This window comes from Seriola dumerili, unplaced genomic scaffold (genome assembly GCF_002260705.1).
Source record: "Seriola dumerili isolate Sdu_G_001 unplaced genomic scaffold, Sdu_1.0 BDQW01000052.1, whole genome shotgun sequence".
NCBI classification, from domain to species: Eukaryota; Metazoa; Chordata; class Actinopteri; order Carangiformes; family Carangidae; genus Seriola; species Seriola dumerili.
The window spans coordinates 9,689,820-9,704,955 of NW_019174307.1; the positions used below are offsets into that span (position 1 = coordinate 9,689,820).

A 15,136-nucleotide genomic window follows, 5' to 3' on the forward strand; every position below is an offset into this window, starting at 1 on the left:
GCAAGACCTCTTCTGAGCAATGTCAGCACTACAAACTGTTGACAAACAAATAAACACTTAAGGGACACGATTTTACATGACAAAAATGCTATGATATTAATAAAAAAAAAAGAAAAGAAAAGGTCTCCATCATAGAGCTAACTTGTTCAATGTCTTCCTTTAGGCTAGTATGTTGTTTCAATATTAAAGCCAGTCTTTCATACAAATGGCTAATTTTTATTTTGGCATACCTTTAATTCGTTGGCTGATATCATTCTTCTTTTGGGAAAGTTCCCGAGTTTGAAGAGCTATAAAAAACAAAACAGTTACCTATATCTTAAAAGTGCTATCTTATGGAGTTGCTCACTTGAATTGACTTAGGTTGTCAGTAGCTAGCTTGCTACTGACATCACTTAGCCAAGCAGCCAAGTTAGCAAACGGTAAATCATTACAAACATGGAATTTCAAGAAAAGTACAACTATTAGCCTACAATAAGCTCAAAAACACAACATACCTAACTTAAAGAGGAGGCTGTCGATATTATTAAGTGCATATTCGTCGTTCATTTTTACACCAACGTTAGCCGACTCCTCTCTCAACTGTAAAACAAGCTACTGTTGCTGTCAACCGTCCAGACGTTAGTAGCAACAGTTCAACGCCCGTTCAACAGAAAAGGACTTAATGAATTTTAGTCTTCTCAGTTATGCGTGGAAGGACGCGGTATTCATTTGTAAGTTATTTTAATTAAGAGATGTAAGTTACCATGATCTTTTAAATGTAATTTAGTTGCACTTTCCACAGTTTGGTAATTCTGACATCAGCTAGTAGTATTACTGTCTTAACTTGTATATTAAATTTGGCAAACGTTTGTCAGCTGTTCACAATAGTTGATGGTCAAACACGACCCTGTCTGTACAAACAACTGAATGATTAACAATTTGTTTATTTTGTCTTACATGAAAGCTAGTGAACACTTATACTTGAACATTTATAACCTTGCTTACAATGATTTTTGTATACAATGCTTATGTATTTGTGCATGTATTCAATTAAGTGTATAGAAATCATATGGTGCTATTAGCCCATATAAATAGTGCAATGTTTAACATAATTTATTTAAATTAAAAATCATGGCCATAAAGATTTATTCAACTGAGGCAATAGATGCTCATGCCTTAGCCTATTCAATGTAGAAAAATGTAAACTTCATCTATGATTATATGATTTCTTTTTAAGTTAAAATGTGTTGCTTAGATAGGTCGCCATTCTCTGGGAATGATAACGTGCCATCAGTAGACATGGTGGGTTTCCACCCCCCATCATATTTCCATGTTCACATGACAGCAGTGGGATCAGGGATGGTGGGGATTGGTCATAGGACTGGTGTGACAGAGGTTAGAGGGGCGGGTTTAGTGCTATTCTGGAAATCATTTTGCGTAGCGCATCTGTATCAGCAAAAGCAGCGCTATGATGCATGGGCTGCTGCAATGTGTCATACTAATTCAGTGATCTGTCCTCACACGGCATTGTTTATCTATCCGCGGCTCGTCCAGTCTGTTGAAGGTAAGATTACATTTTATTTTCAGCTCTAGTTTCAGTACATGTTGTTCGCCGGCTGGCGTCTGCAGACAAAGAGCGGACATGGGTGGGATTTAAATGGGAGGGGATCAGCTGTGCGAAGAATGGGTTGCTTTGTCGATTTTACCCCCTCGTCTCTGATCTTATCATATAATACATTCTTTGGGGAAAAGCTCCACAATCCGTTTATGAATGGTGTAGTCATTCTATCATTTCTGTAAAGAGGAGGATGGGATGATGTGCACGGACTGAGGTCGGAGCGTTTCTACTGAGAGTATCGGTGCGCTGTCATGCAAAAGAGAGACACCCTCCCCCCTCCTGTTTTGAGCAAATATATCATGCTTTGTGATTTGGTCTTTTCAGGTACTTAAATGCCATTACATCAGTGATTATGACATTTGGTAGATGTTATTGGTCATCATCACAGACTAGGCGACTGTGCAGAATCTAGGCCAGGACCACTGTACATACAGGATTATTGTGACTGTAAAAAACAAACCTGCTTTTAATGGCATCCTCTCTCTCTCTCTCTCTCTCTCTCTCTCTCTCTCTCTCTCTGCTCTCTCTCTCTCTCTCTTACTCTTTGTTTGTGTGTGTGTGCTCTTATCACTGTGCATTCAGCTGGAAATCTTTATTAGATTGAAAACTTGAACACAATGGGTGGACATAGTTTGTGCTGCTCCAGATTTCACTAGTGTCCATATATAACCCATCAAAACGTCTAAGAGTCAAAGAGTTTACTGCATCAGGTGAGAGCATGGCACAGGTAGAGGAGCCTCAGACAGAAGGAGAGGGCAGCCCCCAGATGATTTCCTTACGATCGGACACATCAGGGAATCATGTGGACGATGGAGAAGTGGGGCCCTCCATAAGGAGGAAGAGGAGGAAGAAGAAAGACATGCGTCCAGAGTCCATTATTATCTACCGCTCTGAAATGGAGAGGGCGCCTGGAGAGGACCAAGGCAGTGAGGAGGGAGCGGAGAGGAGCACTGAGGAGGGAGCTAAATTCCTCTGCACGCCCACAGGTGAAGGTGAGTGGGGTGGCATATTCTGTTAAAATCACAAGGCCAGATTACAGCTATTATTCCTGAAGGAAAGGGTGTCTTAGTTTAACAGCTCAGTCATGTGTTCGACATATGACAAGCAATTTTTACCATGCAAATCAAGTTTATGTGAGCAAAACTAAGGATTATTGTGATGTTTTGTACTTAAATGGGGCCATGACAATGATGGGACGGTATGACATAAAATACTTTTGAATAAAAATAACACACAAATTAATCTCACTTAGCCACATGTCTACACTAAGGTACACCAAATAGACTTTTTGGAGTGCTGCGGGCTCAATATCGCATAGTGTCTATGGTCCTACTGTGGTTTATTGTAGTTTAGCTCCCAATAAATAGGATGCACAAATGAAGGGAAGCTTGTCTTTGTTATTTGTCACATGGGTAAATTCTTATATCATGTTATCTCTTAACAGGTGGAGGATGGAGCCTTCCTCCAGACAGCCGTTACGTGACCCTGACAGGCACCATCACCCGTGGCAAGAAGAAGGGTCAGGTGGTGGACATACATGTCACTTTGACAGAGAAGGAACTCAGGGATCTGGCCAAGTCAAAGGAACGTCTTGATGCCGAGTGCGAGGCACGGGATGGTTCTAAACGCACCTGCAGCTTAGGTGTGTGCCAGGGACCCCATGTTGTCCTGTGGAGCATCTCTTGCGCACCTGTGATTTTCCTCCTCTCCTTCATCACCTCCTTCTACTATGGCACTCTCACCTGGTACAATGTCTTCCTGGTGTACAATGAAGAGCGGACGTTCTGGCACAAGATTACAATATGCCCCTTCCTTATCATCTTCTACCCCATGCTCATCATGCCCATGGCGCTGTCTCTGGCTCTGTACTCTGCTGTGGTGCAGGTGTCCTGGGCTTTCAGCGAGTGGTGGCAGGCGGTGCGAGACCTGGAGAAAGGCTTCTGTGGCTGGGCCTGTGGGAAGCTGGGGCTGGAGGATTGTTCTCCCTATAGCATAGTGGAGCTTCTGGACTCTGACACTGTTTCTGGAACTCTGCAGAGCAAGGCCCCCAGTGAACTTGCACAGACATCATCAGTGTGAAACAGGGTGATGCTGAGTTCCAAGGCACACATTGATAATGGGGTCAAAGTTGCAAGTGTTTTTAATCATTTCATTGAGATTCCTCACAGAAAATTCATCTTAAAGGTTCATTTCTGACCTTGGGTCTAGTGTGATGAAAACTCTATCTCAAGGTCCACTTACTTGACTTATTGAGCAAACTTCATCTGCTGATGAAGGCCTTGAGATTTTGCTGAAAGCTCTAGAAGAAACAAATTCTAAGGAATTTTTGATAGGAATTTCTCGTCAAAATAACAGGAAAGTATTTTTAAGCAATTCCACTATGCTCTTCTGTAAATGACAGCATATGAAACACTGCCTGAACTGGCCTAAGGGGAGGAACCATTATTACAAAGTTGTAAAACATTGAACTCTGAGCAGGGAAGTGGTTATTTTGGGTCATTTTTTACTTACAGGTTGTGGTCATCACAGCCCCCCTCAGATCACTAAATGGCCTCCAATAATTACGGAACAGCACTGCGACTCAAAGACCTTTTTATACATATAGACCTTGATTCCTGCAGTTTTCATTAAGTGGCTGTGGACACTGATACAAACATTAGTCCTGCAAGTTCAATCAAGTTTCACTTCATCTGTAAATATCTGTAATTAAATGTATGTGGTCACTGTGCTGTGCACTGACATCAAAAACAGCATGCATTTCAAAGGCAACACCGTCTTGTATATGAAGTTATCATAATCAATCAAGTTATAGTTTAAGCAAAGATGGAATAACTAGGAAAATTGGGCAACTGCCTCAGGGGCAACAAATCCAGGTTTAATGTGTGTCAGTCATGGTAATGAAGGAACCAATGACTCCATTGTTAATTTTTGACTTTTCATAGGATTTGTTGACAACAAGAAAAAATCTAGAATGTGATCCTATAAAATATCATATTAGACTTACATGGTGCATATTCCTTTATGGGTTTGTGTTTCATCAAATTTTCCCAAACAAACTGAAACACATCAAACATGGGGGCAGGAAGTGTCCTAGTGAGTGAGTGCTTATTGGTTTCTGGACCTCTTGGCTCATTATAATTAAGATTCCATTTGTCGTGGGTTGTGTGCTCTGTACTTGAAGGGTACTTGGAGCTGACAGAGTGCATAAACAATGTGCAAAGACTGTGGGAGGAAAGGAGGTAGGACAACAACTCATGTTTCCACAGGGGCACTAGGGAGTTAGTTTAGCCATGATTAGAAGCCATAGTCAGGACAAGCTGACGAATCAGACATTTCTTTGGTCAGTTTATGTTTGTTTTGCCATGTTTTTTTATATGTTTTAGACACCACCATAAAAACAAGTCTGTGATCTTGTCTTCTCAATTTTGGTCCATGCACGAGTAAAGTTCTCTGTAATTTTGTACTGGAGAATTCCTGTTACATTTCCATACAGTCATATTTTGAATGTTGCTTTAATTTATTTTAAATATTTAAGTAGAGTACACTTTGAAATAAATGTATTGCAAACAGCAGTCATTAACTGATTGAAATACATAGCAGATCGGGGTTATTTATTGATTCAAATGTTTATGTTTAGACCTGATTGGGTAAAGTAACTTCATTTTACTTTCTCACAGGTAAAGACATGAATCAGTGGTTGTGGGTTGAATCTGTATTCCACATTACATGTGAATCCACAGGATGCAAAGTAAAGACAAATTAAATAAAGTGTATTATTACATTGCAACTATGTGCTAATTTTTTAATTTATATTGTGGAAAACAACATTTTGTTTCATGTCACAGAACAATGCACAGCAGGTCACTGTTTCTGGTGGTTACATACACTCACAATTAATGGGAAAAGTCAGCATATATCTCTGCATTGTATGCTCCATAGTTATGTGTGCTTTGAGATCTGATTATGCCTACTGAAGAAAATCCATATGTCCCAGTGCAAGCTCAGTAGTCTACTAAAAATGTTAGGGCCAATACATCCTTACCAACTTGTACTGTCCCGTTTTACCCTCAGATTTTGTTACACTAATGTTAAAACAATTAAAAGTTAAAACACACAACTTACTCTGTGTCAAATCTGCACAAATGAGACCAGACCATGACTACTATACAACTGAAGACGGTGAGGTGTGGTCCATGACCTCTGTAATTTTTCTGGAAATTTTAGGTTTTAGTATTTCCCCTCAAGAATTTTATTGGAGTGTGGAGAAAGTTTATGTACCGACCTTATTTTCCCATCTTTATGTAGGGAAAGAACATTTATAAAATAAATTAATAGAAATGGAAAATCCAATTTATTAAACAGTTTTATTCTATGGATATTATGTTTTTATTCATTTACTTAATTATGAGTATTTTTATTTGACCTCAATATTCCTGAAATCCTGGCAACAGGCCGGAAATTAGCCGCTAGTCGATTTGCATCATTTATAATTTCACTCTGTGCACAGTGCTATGTGAAACGCTAGGGGGCGTTTGACCTATATCTTATGGCACTTCATAAGCTCAACAAGACCACGAATAACAATATCATTATCACAGCTGGCCACGGCTCCACTAACACATCCATGGTTTTGGTGAGCAGGTATATCCTAAACTACGGTGGGCAGCCGATCGTATAGATCCGTGCGAAGCTCGTTGAGACAACTGCGGAACAATTCTTACCGATCCTCTTTTGAACCGGTCACAGTTTCTCTCCGGAGCCATAACAGAGTGACACAGGAGGGAAAAAGAAAGATGGCAGGGGCTAAAGTAAGTTACCTTGTTTTAAATTTTTAGAAATGAAACTGATTAAATAATCACCACAAACAGCGTTAGTGTTCAGTAACGTTTCTTTGTTGAATAGGTAGTTGTCACAAATTTCAGACGAGTGAACATGTTGAGACATGTTGAAACTGATTGACACGCCCCATGTTGAATGAATACAAACTCAGTCTCTAGTAGCTGTGACAACATGGGAACAATTGGCCTCAAAATAACACAAAAATTAAAACATCTGCTTGTCTATGTCACCTCTAATGTGCTGAACCAAACAAGTCGCCTCGAATTAAAACCTAAACTGTATTAATGTGTTGTTTATTCTCTGTAGTCAGCGCTGGTGTTGTGCATGGATGTGGGGTTCTCCATGTCCAACTCTGCCCCGGGTGAAGAGCCTCCCTTTGAACTCGCCAAAAAAGTCATCCAGAAGTTTGTCCAGCGTCAGGTACATTTATCCATTTATCCATTTATCCATTTTATACATTTTTCATAACAATGAACACATCAAAACTACTATCATGAGAAGTGTCTGTCATCTTTTATGCACACTGGACATGTATTTTGTCTTCTGACAGGTTTTTGCTGAGACTAAGGATGAACTGGCTTTAGTTCTTCTTGGCACCGATTCCACCAAAAACCCTCTGGCCCGGGACGGCCAGTACCAGAACATCACCGTCCACCGCAACCTAATGATACCAGATTTTGACCTACTGGAGGAAATTGAGAATCAGATCCAGCCAGAGAGTCAGCAGGTGGATTGTATCCTTTTGCTTGAAATTTTGGATACGTTTAAAAAAAAATCTGTTTTTTAAGGTATATAGGCTTGAAATTTAATTTAATGTAACAAACTGAATGCCGCAGTGGAAGAATTAGTTATATGCAGATACAAATAACAATCTTCATTCTCAGGCAGCATTGATTGGTGTTACGAGCTGACTTTAACCAGACTCACCATGAGGTGCTTATTGTTTGTGATTTTGTGATTTTACACCAATGTGATCTTGTTTTGTGAGATATTTAATTTTCTGAATCAGCCAAAACAAACACACCTGTTGGGTTGTTAGTTCAGCTGGGTTAGTTTTTTCAGAAGATGTATTACATTACAATAAATATTGACATTGTGATATTAATTTACATGTTCTAAGATAGAGGCTTTTATAGATATCATTCACTTCATGCTATGCTACATAACTTCCAGGGATTTTTCTTTTTACTTCACACCTGTTGTAATAACAAAGGGCTTGCTGAAAGCCCCTCAGTGAACCTTTTCACTGCAGGCAACTTGTCATAGCAAGAAAAGCACAGGTGTAATTAACAATTTACTGATTACTCTGCTCCATTTATATGCCCAAATGAGCCGTACATATCCAAATAGACCTGAGTAGATGTCTGTATAGGCGCAGTAATTGAAAATACCAGTGTGGGTAGATCAAGGATGTGTGTGGGCTTTGATGTCTGTGGAATATTTCCAACAAAAACAACATGAGAATGGGAATTTATTCTTATCTGTGGTAAATAATTTAAATGCAAAGTCCACTTTTCTAGCGATTCCACGGCCTTACTCAGCAAGTAGAACTTGCTCAAGTGTCAATACTTTACATGACCTAAGTACAGCTCTTTGGTCCCATCAGTCAAAAGCTCCAAGCTAAAGTGGACAACCTATAAACATTTGACTGGACAGCAAATTTTAAGTGCATTTGTGCCTATTTTTGACAGTGAGTCTTAATATGTGTGATCTAATTCCTGTAAATTTACTAGATGAATCAAAAAAAGTTTGCTTTAGTTTCCCAAATTTTGACTATGAAATTATCTGTAGGCCCAGTGCGAAGTGTAACAGGTACCGCACAGAGCCTCATGTTGCCAGATGATATGTAATATAATGTTAGCTCCCTAACCACTATTCAATAGGGCTGGATGCGCTTGTTGTCTGCATGGATCTCCTTCAGACAGCAACCAGGTAAGATGTTGCCTGTATCTCATAACCAGCTTCACTGTGCTGAATAAATTACTGGTTGTTCAGTGGTGTGGCTGAGATTGTGTTTGGGATTTCTTTTCAGTGGGAAGAAGTACAATCGTCTCAACATTGCCCTCCTGACTGACCTCAGCACCCAGGCCAGTTCAGACCAGCTGGATGTTATTATTGACAACCTTAAACATGCTGGCATCACCTTGCAGTTCTTGTAAGGTTCAAGCATTTTAACAATGTGTAATTTAAAAACTAATATTTATTGCTATATGTGATACAGCAACAAAATCAGGCTATTTGAGAGCTATAGTTTATTCTGCTGGTAGCTGACATTTTAACAATATTTGATTCATTTTTTGCTTGAAAAAATAATGTACATTTTATTTTATTTTTTTCTGCATATCTTCAAACTCAGGTACCTTTGTCTTGATTCACTTAACACTTATTGTGCACTTGTCAGAAGTCACTGTGGATAAAATGTGTTCTTATCAAAGCTTTTTTGATGTTAAACTGATCTGGCTAGTTTCCTGACATTTGGTCACTTTTATGATTCTTTATGCAACTTCTTGAATGTTTACATGAGCAGTTTGCCGTTCCCTGTGGAGGAGGATGAGGAGGGTGGAGGGGATGCAAATGGAAGGGGCCACAGTCACCCAGGGACAGGCAAAGGTCTATCTGGGGAACAGAGGCAGGGCCTGGACATGATGAAACACATGTTGCTAAGTCTGGATGAGGAGGACGGTCTGGATCAAATTTATACATTCAGGTTGGAGGGCTCTTATTAAACACCGGATGATTAATTTCATGTCTAACTTCAACTTTTTTTTCTTGTTTGCCTTTGGATTTCGTTTTACATTCAAAAGTAGTTAACGCCATAAACTTTGCTTTCCTTGCACTTCACTCCTGCTGTAGGAATGCAATCGAGCAGCTGTGCATGTTCAAGCGGATTGAGAGGAGACCCATGGCCTGGCCCTGTCAGCTGACGATTGGCAGCTCTCTGTCCATACGTGTTGTTGGGTATAAAGCTGTAAGTTGACTGTGAAGTGCACTTACCACAACAGCTTTATTGAATGGTCAGTTGTCATTGGCTGGTGAGCAAGTGCTGAATCCTGTCCTGTCTGAATTAGGGACTGCATATCCACGTGTAGTCATAACACTGTAGTTTTTAAGCCTTTAAGCTGCTCCGTCACTACAAACAACTAGACAAATTTACACAGAACATAGATCATCAATAATAGTCACATAGCATTGCTAAGGAAACCAGAAGCTTTCGTCTGCCACAAATACTACCCGTTATGTCCAACAGGTGACAGAGGAGAAGCTGAAGAAGATGTGGATTACAGTTGAGGCTCAAACCACCATGAAAGAGGACGTGAAGAGAGAGACTGTCTACTGTCTGGATGATGACAACGAGACAGAGGTGCAAAAGGATGATACCATTCAAGGTGAAGAAGTGGTTTGAAATCAGTGTTTACCCCTCAGCACCATTCATTCATTCATTCATCATTTAAGTCCACTTTTTCTCCATTCCCAGGTTTTCGTTATGGAAGTGACATTGTTCCCTTCTCCAAAGTAGATCAAGAGCAGATGAAATACAAGCACGATGGGAAGTGCTTTGCTGTTCTGGGCTTTACCAAACAAAGCATGGTATTGTAGTTTTTATGACAGTGTGATTAAATGTGACATCTAAAAGGCATTCAAGTAAAACAACTTTGCGTTTCTTTTTACTGTCTGCTTACAGGTACATCGTCATCAGTTCATGGGAAGTCAGGTCATCAAGATGTTTGCTGCCAGGGACGATGAGGTGAGAATAGAGTGAACCGGATACACTGCTTGTGTCCCACATATACATACATTGATACTGACATGCTTGTGTCTGAGCAGCATGCAGGAGTAGCACTGTCCGCTGTCATCCGGGCATTGGATGAGCTCAAAATGGTGGCCATTGTCCGTTATGCGTATGACCGACGCAGCAACCCTCAAGTCGGAGCAGCTTTCCCTTGTATCAAGCAGGACTATGAGGTGAGATAATAGAGTCCTAAACATGCTGTTTTCAAGTTTATTCGCTCAACCTTTTTGAAATGGTACAGAGGTGACGGCCCATCTCTCGCCCTCCATAGTGTCTAATGTACGTCCAGCTGCCCTTCACAGAAGACCTCAGACAATTCACATTTCCTTCTCTTGAAAACAACAAAAAGTTAACTCCATCAGGTACGGTTTCTGCATGTCATGTTTATTCAAAGTATTAACTCTTGTTGCTTCAAAAGCACTGACAGTATTGAACTTAGTTAAAAAATTTCACTCGTGTGGTACAAGCTCTGGTTCATCCTCACAGCTGACGTTATGTAAGTTCTTTCTAAATCTGAAGCACCTCATGGAATGGGGCCCGTAATTCACGCACAAACTTGCACATTCATGTTTAACATGCAGCAGATTCTTTGCCACAGGAGTCTTTTCTGTGTCGGACTAATCCTCCTGCTTAGGCCTGCGGATGTAAACATGTCCATGTTGCCTCCTACAGGTGCAGAAAATAAAAGCTGCTGCAGTTTTAGCACTGCACCTCCACTCTTGCTGCCTGTAGGTGGCACACGTCGGCATGCCTATATGCAGCTGCTGTTACATCTACATCTGGCACAGATTCAGATCTTCATGACTGATACTGACTGCCACTGGTGGAAGAAGTTATTGTGATATTTTATTGAAGTAAAAGTACCAATATCCAAAATATTCGATTGCAAATAAAAGCCCTGCATTCTAAGTCTTCCTGACATAAATGTACAGAAGTATTGGCAGGAACATGTACTTTTAAGTATCAAAATTTAAAGTACTAAAATGTAAAATGGCTTCATTCAGAGTGGTATATTTATACATGTATTGGAATAGCACTGATTCACTGACTTTATATGCTGTTGGGTAGTTTAATAATAAATAATATATTTTTCATAAATTGATCATTTTATTTGCAGGGCTTTTTTGTGATATGCATCAATGGGGGAATAGACTTGAATGTAGTGTTGAGTAACATGTGATTTCCCCAGACACTCAGCTGTCTGCTGTGGACTCTCTGATTGACTCCATGATGTTGGTGGAGGAAGATGAGAATGGAGAACAAAAGGACATGTTCAAGGTCCATCACATTCCAAACCCTGCCTTCCAGAGACACTTCCAGGTACTGCAGTACATTTTGTATTTCAGATATACGACACTCCTAATCTGAGTTGGGGCAGATGGCAAAAGTGAGACAGATGGAAAAAGCTTTCATCTGCCTGAATAGAGCTTCATCAGCAAGCGGCTGTTGATACCCAACCAGAATTGCATCTCTCTCAGTCACCATCTGTCTCGCCTTCTTTACTCAACCTTTCTTTCAGTGTCTGCATCATCGAGCAGTAAACCCCGGTACCCCCCTTCCCCCCATGGAGCCGTGGCTGAAGGCTGCTCTTGAGTGCCCTGAGGTCATTAATGAACGTTGCCGAGCTCCACTAGAGGAGATGAAGAGGAAGTTTACTCTAACAGAAGTGGAGAAGAAAAAGAAGTTGAAGACAAGTGCTCAGATTTTTGGCAAAGAGTAAGTTTGATTGAGTATGGTGGTGGGTCTTTAAATGTCACAGACGAGGCTGTTTGTCATGTTTACCAGTGGTGACAGCGTGGCTGGTATTGCCCGCACGGAGGCATTACGTTTTTGGTTTGTCCATCTGTCCGTCTGTCACATTCTTGTGAGCGCGATATCTTGGTAACACCTTCAGGGAATTTCCTCAAATTTGGCACAAACGTTGACTTGGACCTGATTAAAATTTGATGGTCAATGGCCAGGGTTGGCCATTCTGGTTTGGCCATAACTGTTTGGATATAAAATGTCTGTTTGAACACTTTATATCTAAAAGTTCAAAGGTAAACTTCACAGTGACATCATAAAGTTCTACACAAACTGGACGTTATTCAACGCTGTAACTCAGGAATAGAAGGTACGATTGTGACCATATCGCCTGCAACTTGACTAGTAGTGTGTGTGTGTGTGTGTGTGTGTGTGTGTGTGTGTGTGTGTGTGTGTGTGTGCGTGTGTGCGTGTGTGTGTGTGTGTCATCATGGCAAATGTGGTCCTGTGGCCATATTATAGAAACGTCCTATCTTAAGTCTTAAGTTAAGAATGGAAGAGTATAAGATAGTATTTTTCCCAGTTTGTATTACAGAAGCAAATCCTAACTAACGTTAGAAATCCTTAACTCCTATCTTATTTTAGGTAATCCTAAATACTCCATCCAACATCAGTCACCAACTTTAATGTCTGTTACCCAGCAACCAATGCTACTTTTCTCATCTCACTAAGGCATTTTTGTAATGTATTAGATTTTCCATTGAAACGCACCAAAAATTGCCACTTCACTCTGAAAATCTCTATTTTCAAAAAACCCAATGAGCATTAGTCAGACAACTGAGAGAGCCCCACGTCGCTGGGTCAGCCTCTCCACAGCTAGTCGTAGTCGGAGGCGGTTTTTGGCAGGATTTTATGTCTGCTCTATCTGTGGACAGATTTTGTCAATGTGATAACATAACAGCCGTACAAGGTGCAGTCACTAAACCTTACTGATGTGTAGTTGAGATCAAAATGAAGATGGGTGTGGTCTGACCCATGAGAACTCATGTAATAATGTTCTAGTGACAACTCAGCACTCATGGTTTGGAACATCAACATGTTGAGGGGTGTCACAGCTGGTGTGATCCCATCTCTAGGTCTCTGGTTTTCATTGTTGTAACATTGAAGGGGTGTGTGGCTGAAGTTTTACTGATTACTAAAATAATAGTTTACAAAACTATTTTCAGTATTGTAACTGACCCTTTTGTGATTTACAGCTCTGAGGAGCCGGATGCCAAGAAGGTAAAAGGAGATGAAGAGGAGGAGGAGGAGTATAACCTGGCTGACATTGCTGAAGGCTCTGTTACTTCGGTGAGAATCAGGGGAGAGATTATCACCAAAAATCTGCTATTTCAAATAAAGTCACATGGCATTCTTTAAAATTTCCATTTCACTTTAGCCCTGACTAATATTAAACACTTAACCAGGTGGGAAGCGTGGATCCAGCCCGAGACTTCCGCACTCTGATCAAGCGGAAGAGTATTCCATTTGGAGATGGTGAGGTCCAGTTTTTCTGTCCTTTTTCCTTGGCAAGCTGGACTGATAAACATTTTTCTAGTTCTTTTATAAATAGTTCTTACTCATGTTCAGCCCTTTTAATTGTGTTTATCTCTTTGTTTGGTTGTGGTGACCCCTATGTCCTTCCCAGCCTGTCAGCAACTGACTCACAGGATAGAGCAGTTGCTTAGCAACAAGAACACACAGTACTACATGAAAAGCATCACCTGTATCCAGGCTTTTAGAGAGCAGTCCGTTAAGGTAAATAAACATTCACTATCTTCCATTTGGGGAAATGCATGATGTGGGGGTTTCCATATAAGAGTTGGTGTGAAATTATATTAAAATATCAGACTGCATGGAGATTGAGTCATTTTGAGGAGATTACAGTGAGTCTATTTCATTTCTTGTGACTTGAACCGAGGCCAATTCTTGTGAGAGTGTGCTTATGTGTCTGCATATAGATGTGAGCTTTTAGGAGACTTATAAATGGATTTTGAGTGTTTCATGTCTTTCGTAATTCAGCTGGGAAATGCTGATCTGTACAATAGCTATCTCCAGTCCCTGAAAAGGAGCATCCCAAACAGAGGGCTGGAGGTCTTCTGGGACCTGCTTGTTCAAGGTATGATAACACTCTTTACTTTGGGCTCTCTCAAATCATTCCTCCCTTGGGATGAGATGACATTTTTTGCATAGTTTCTTTAGTGCAAAATAAGTAAATAACACAAAAATGGGAGCTGAGGGATGCTTAAAAATGCCCCGCAGCCTGAATCACAAGTCTCCTAAAGGAGTTCACTGTTTGTGGAGTTAATTATTGCTGTTCGACAGATGCCATAACTTTGATCAGCAAGGACGAGGTTGAAGGAAGCATCGTGTCCAAAAACGAAGCTAATCAGGTGACTTAAAAGATATTTCCAATTTTTGTTGAGAAACCAGCCACTGAATATTTTAAATTAAGGGGATTTTGAGACCGTCCATATTACTGACTGAAGCCTACTTTTTGCTCAGTTTCTGATTGCCGAGGAGAAGAAGGAAGAGGTGGCTGCTCCACCAGCAGAAGACACAGGAGATGTTGATGACTTGGTAAGTGTTGGTGTGAGTTTTCTGTGATGGTATGTGTATCTGTGTTAAGAGATACATCACCAAAACTATTTCCTCCATATTCGCAGGATATGTCTCAGTGAGCGTCTCATAATGAGTCTGGGCTATTGAGACTTCTAATATAAACTCTCTAGTCTTACTTCTTTTTTTTTCCTCTTCCTCTGCAGCTGGACATGATGTAAGAAGGGAGGCAATGGGAGTGTCTGCAGTGAACATGCAGAGAAATGAGAAGAATGCTATAATTCATCCCGACCAAACCAAACCAATTCAGCCGTCCATTGTTCTGCCTCCAGCTTGGAGACCCCTGATACTTTGCAACTGGTGATATTGAGTAACTACATGCAATACTGCACAGAGAAGTGTTTACTTAACTGTTGTTTACACCCGTACTGTTTTAAGAAGACGACTCTTGTGTTTAGCATTTACCAAAAGTGTTTAGGGCTTACATATGTTTTGTCTGAAATGTCTAATCTCAAAGTAAATTTTATGAACGTCCTGTTATAATTCCATGGTAATGTGTATTAACGTTT

The 15,136-nt window shown here is 40.4% G+C and overlaps 2 protein-coding genes across 3 annotated transcripts; both read left to right on the top strand.

The window, feature by feature from the left end:
- Window positions 1-1,441: 1,441 nt before the first annotated feature.
- tmem169 (transmembrane protein 169) lies at window positions 1,442-5,700 on the top strand. Of its 2 annotated transcripts, none has more exons than XM_022740809.1 (3): window positions 1,442-1,543; window positions 2,180-2,589; window positions 3,042-5,700. In XM_022740809.1, the coding sequence occupies exons 2-3, from the start codon at window positions 2,316-2,318 to the stop codon at window positions 3,674-3,676; spliced, it is 909 nt and encodes a 302-aa protein (XP_022596530.1). In that variant the 5' UTR covers window positions 1,442-1,543; window positions 2,180-2,315; the 3' UTR covers window positions 3,677-5,700. The 2 variants fall into 2 exon arrangements, with proteins under 2 accessions (XP_022596530.1, XP_022596531.1); XM_022740810.1 differs by having other exon boundaries at window positions 2,180-2,583.
- A 632-nt stretch (window positions 5,701-6,332) lies between these two features.
- xrcc5 (X-ray repair cross complementing 5) lies at window positions 6,333-15,112 on the top strand. Its single transcript, XM_022740344.1, has 21 exons — window positions 6,333-6,405; window positions 6,743-6,856; window positions 6,987-7,170; window positions 8,320-8,368; window positions 8,469-8,591; window positions 8,964-9,143; window positions 9,290-9,404; window positions 9,684-9,822; window positions 9,912-10,024; window positions 10,119-10,181; window positions 10,262-10,399; window positions 10,498-10,588; window positions 11,416-11,546; window positions 11,746-11,942; window positions 13,226-13,319; window positions 13,436-13,505; window positions 13,657-13,766; window positions 14,031-14,127; window positions 14,334-14,401; window positions 14,514-14,588; window positions 14,774-15,112. Exons 1-21 carry the CDS (start codon window positions 6,391-6,393, stop codon window positions 14,786-14,788), a joined length of 2,181 nt encoding a protein of 726 aa, XP_022596065.1. The 5' UTR covers window positions 6,333-6,390; the 3' UTR covers window positions 14,789-15,112.
- Window positions 15,113-15,136: the final 24 nt, after the last annotated feature.

What these genes read in the sequence shown, in the direction of transcription:
- xrcc5 (XM_022740344.1), top strand. An exon ending in AGAAGTTTGTCCAGCGTCAG is followed by an intron (nt 6,857 to 6,986) that starts GTACATTTATCC and finishes GTCTTCTGACAG; the next exon opens with GTTTTTGCTGAGACTAAGGA. An exon ending in CTCCTTCAGACAGCAACCAG is followed by an intron (nt 8,369 to 8,468) that starts GTAAGATGTTGC and finishes ATTTCTTTTCAG; the next exon opens with TGGGAAGAAGTACAATCGTC.
- tmem169 (XM_022740809.1), top strand. Translation starts at nt 2,316, where the DNA reads ATGGCACAGGTAGAGGAGCCTCAGACAGAAGGAGAGGGCAGCCCCCAG. An exon ending in CTGCACGCCCACAGGTGAAG is followed by an intron (nt 2,590 to 3,041) that starts GTGAGTGGGGTG and finishes ATCTCTTAACAG; the next exon opens with GTGGAGGATGGAGCCTTCCT.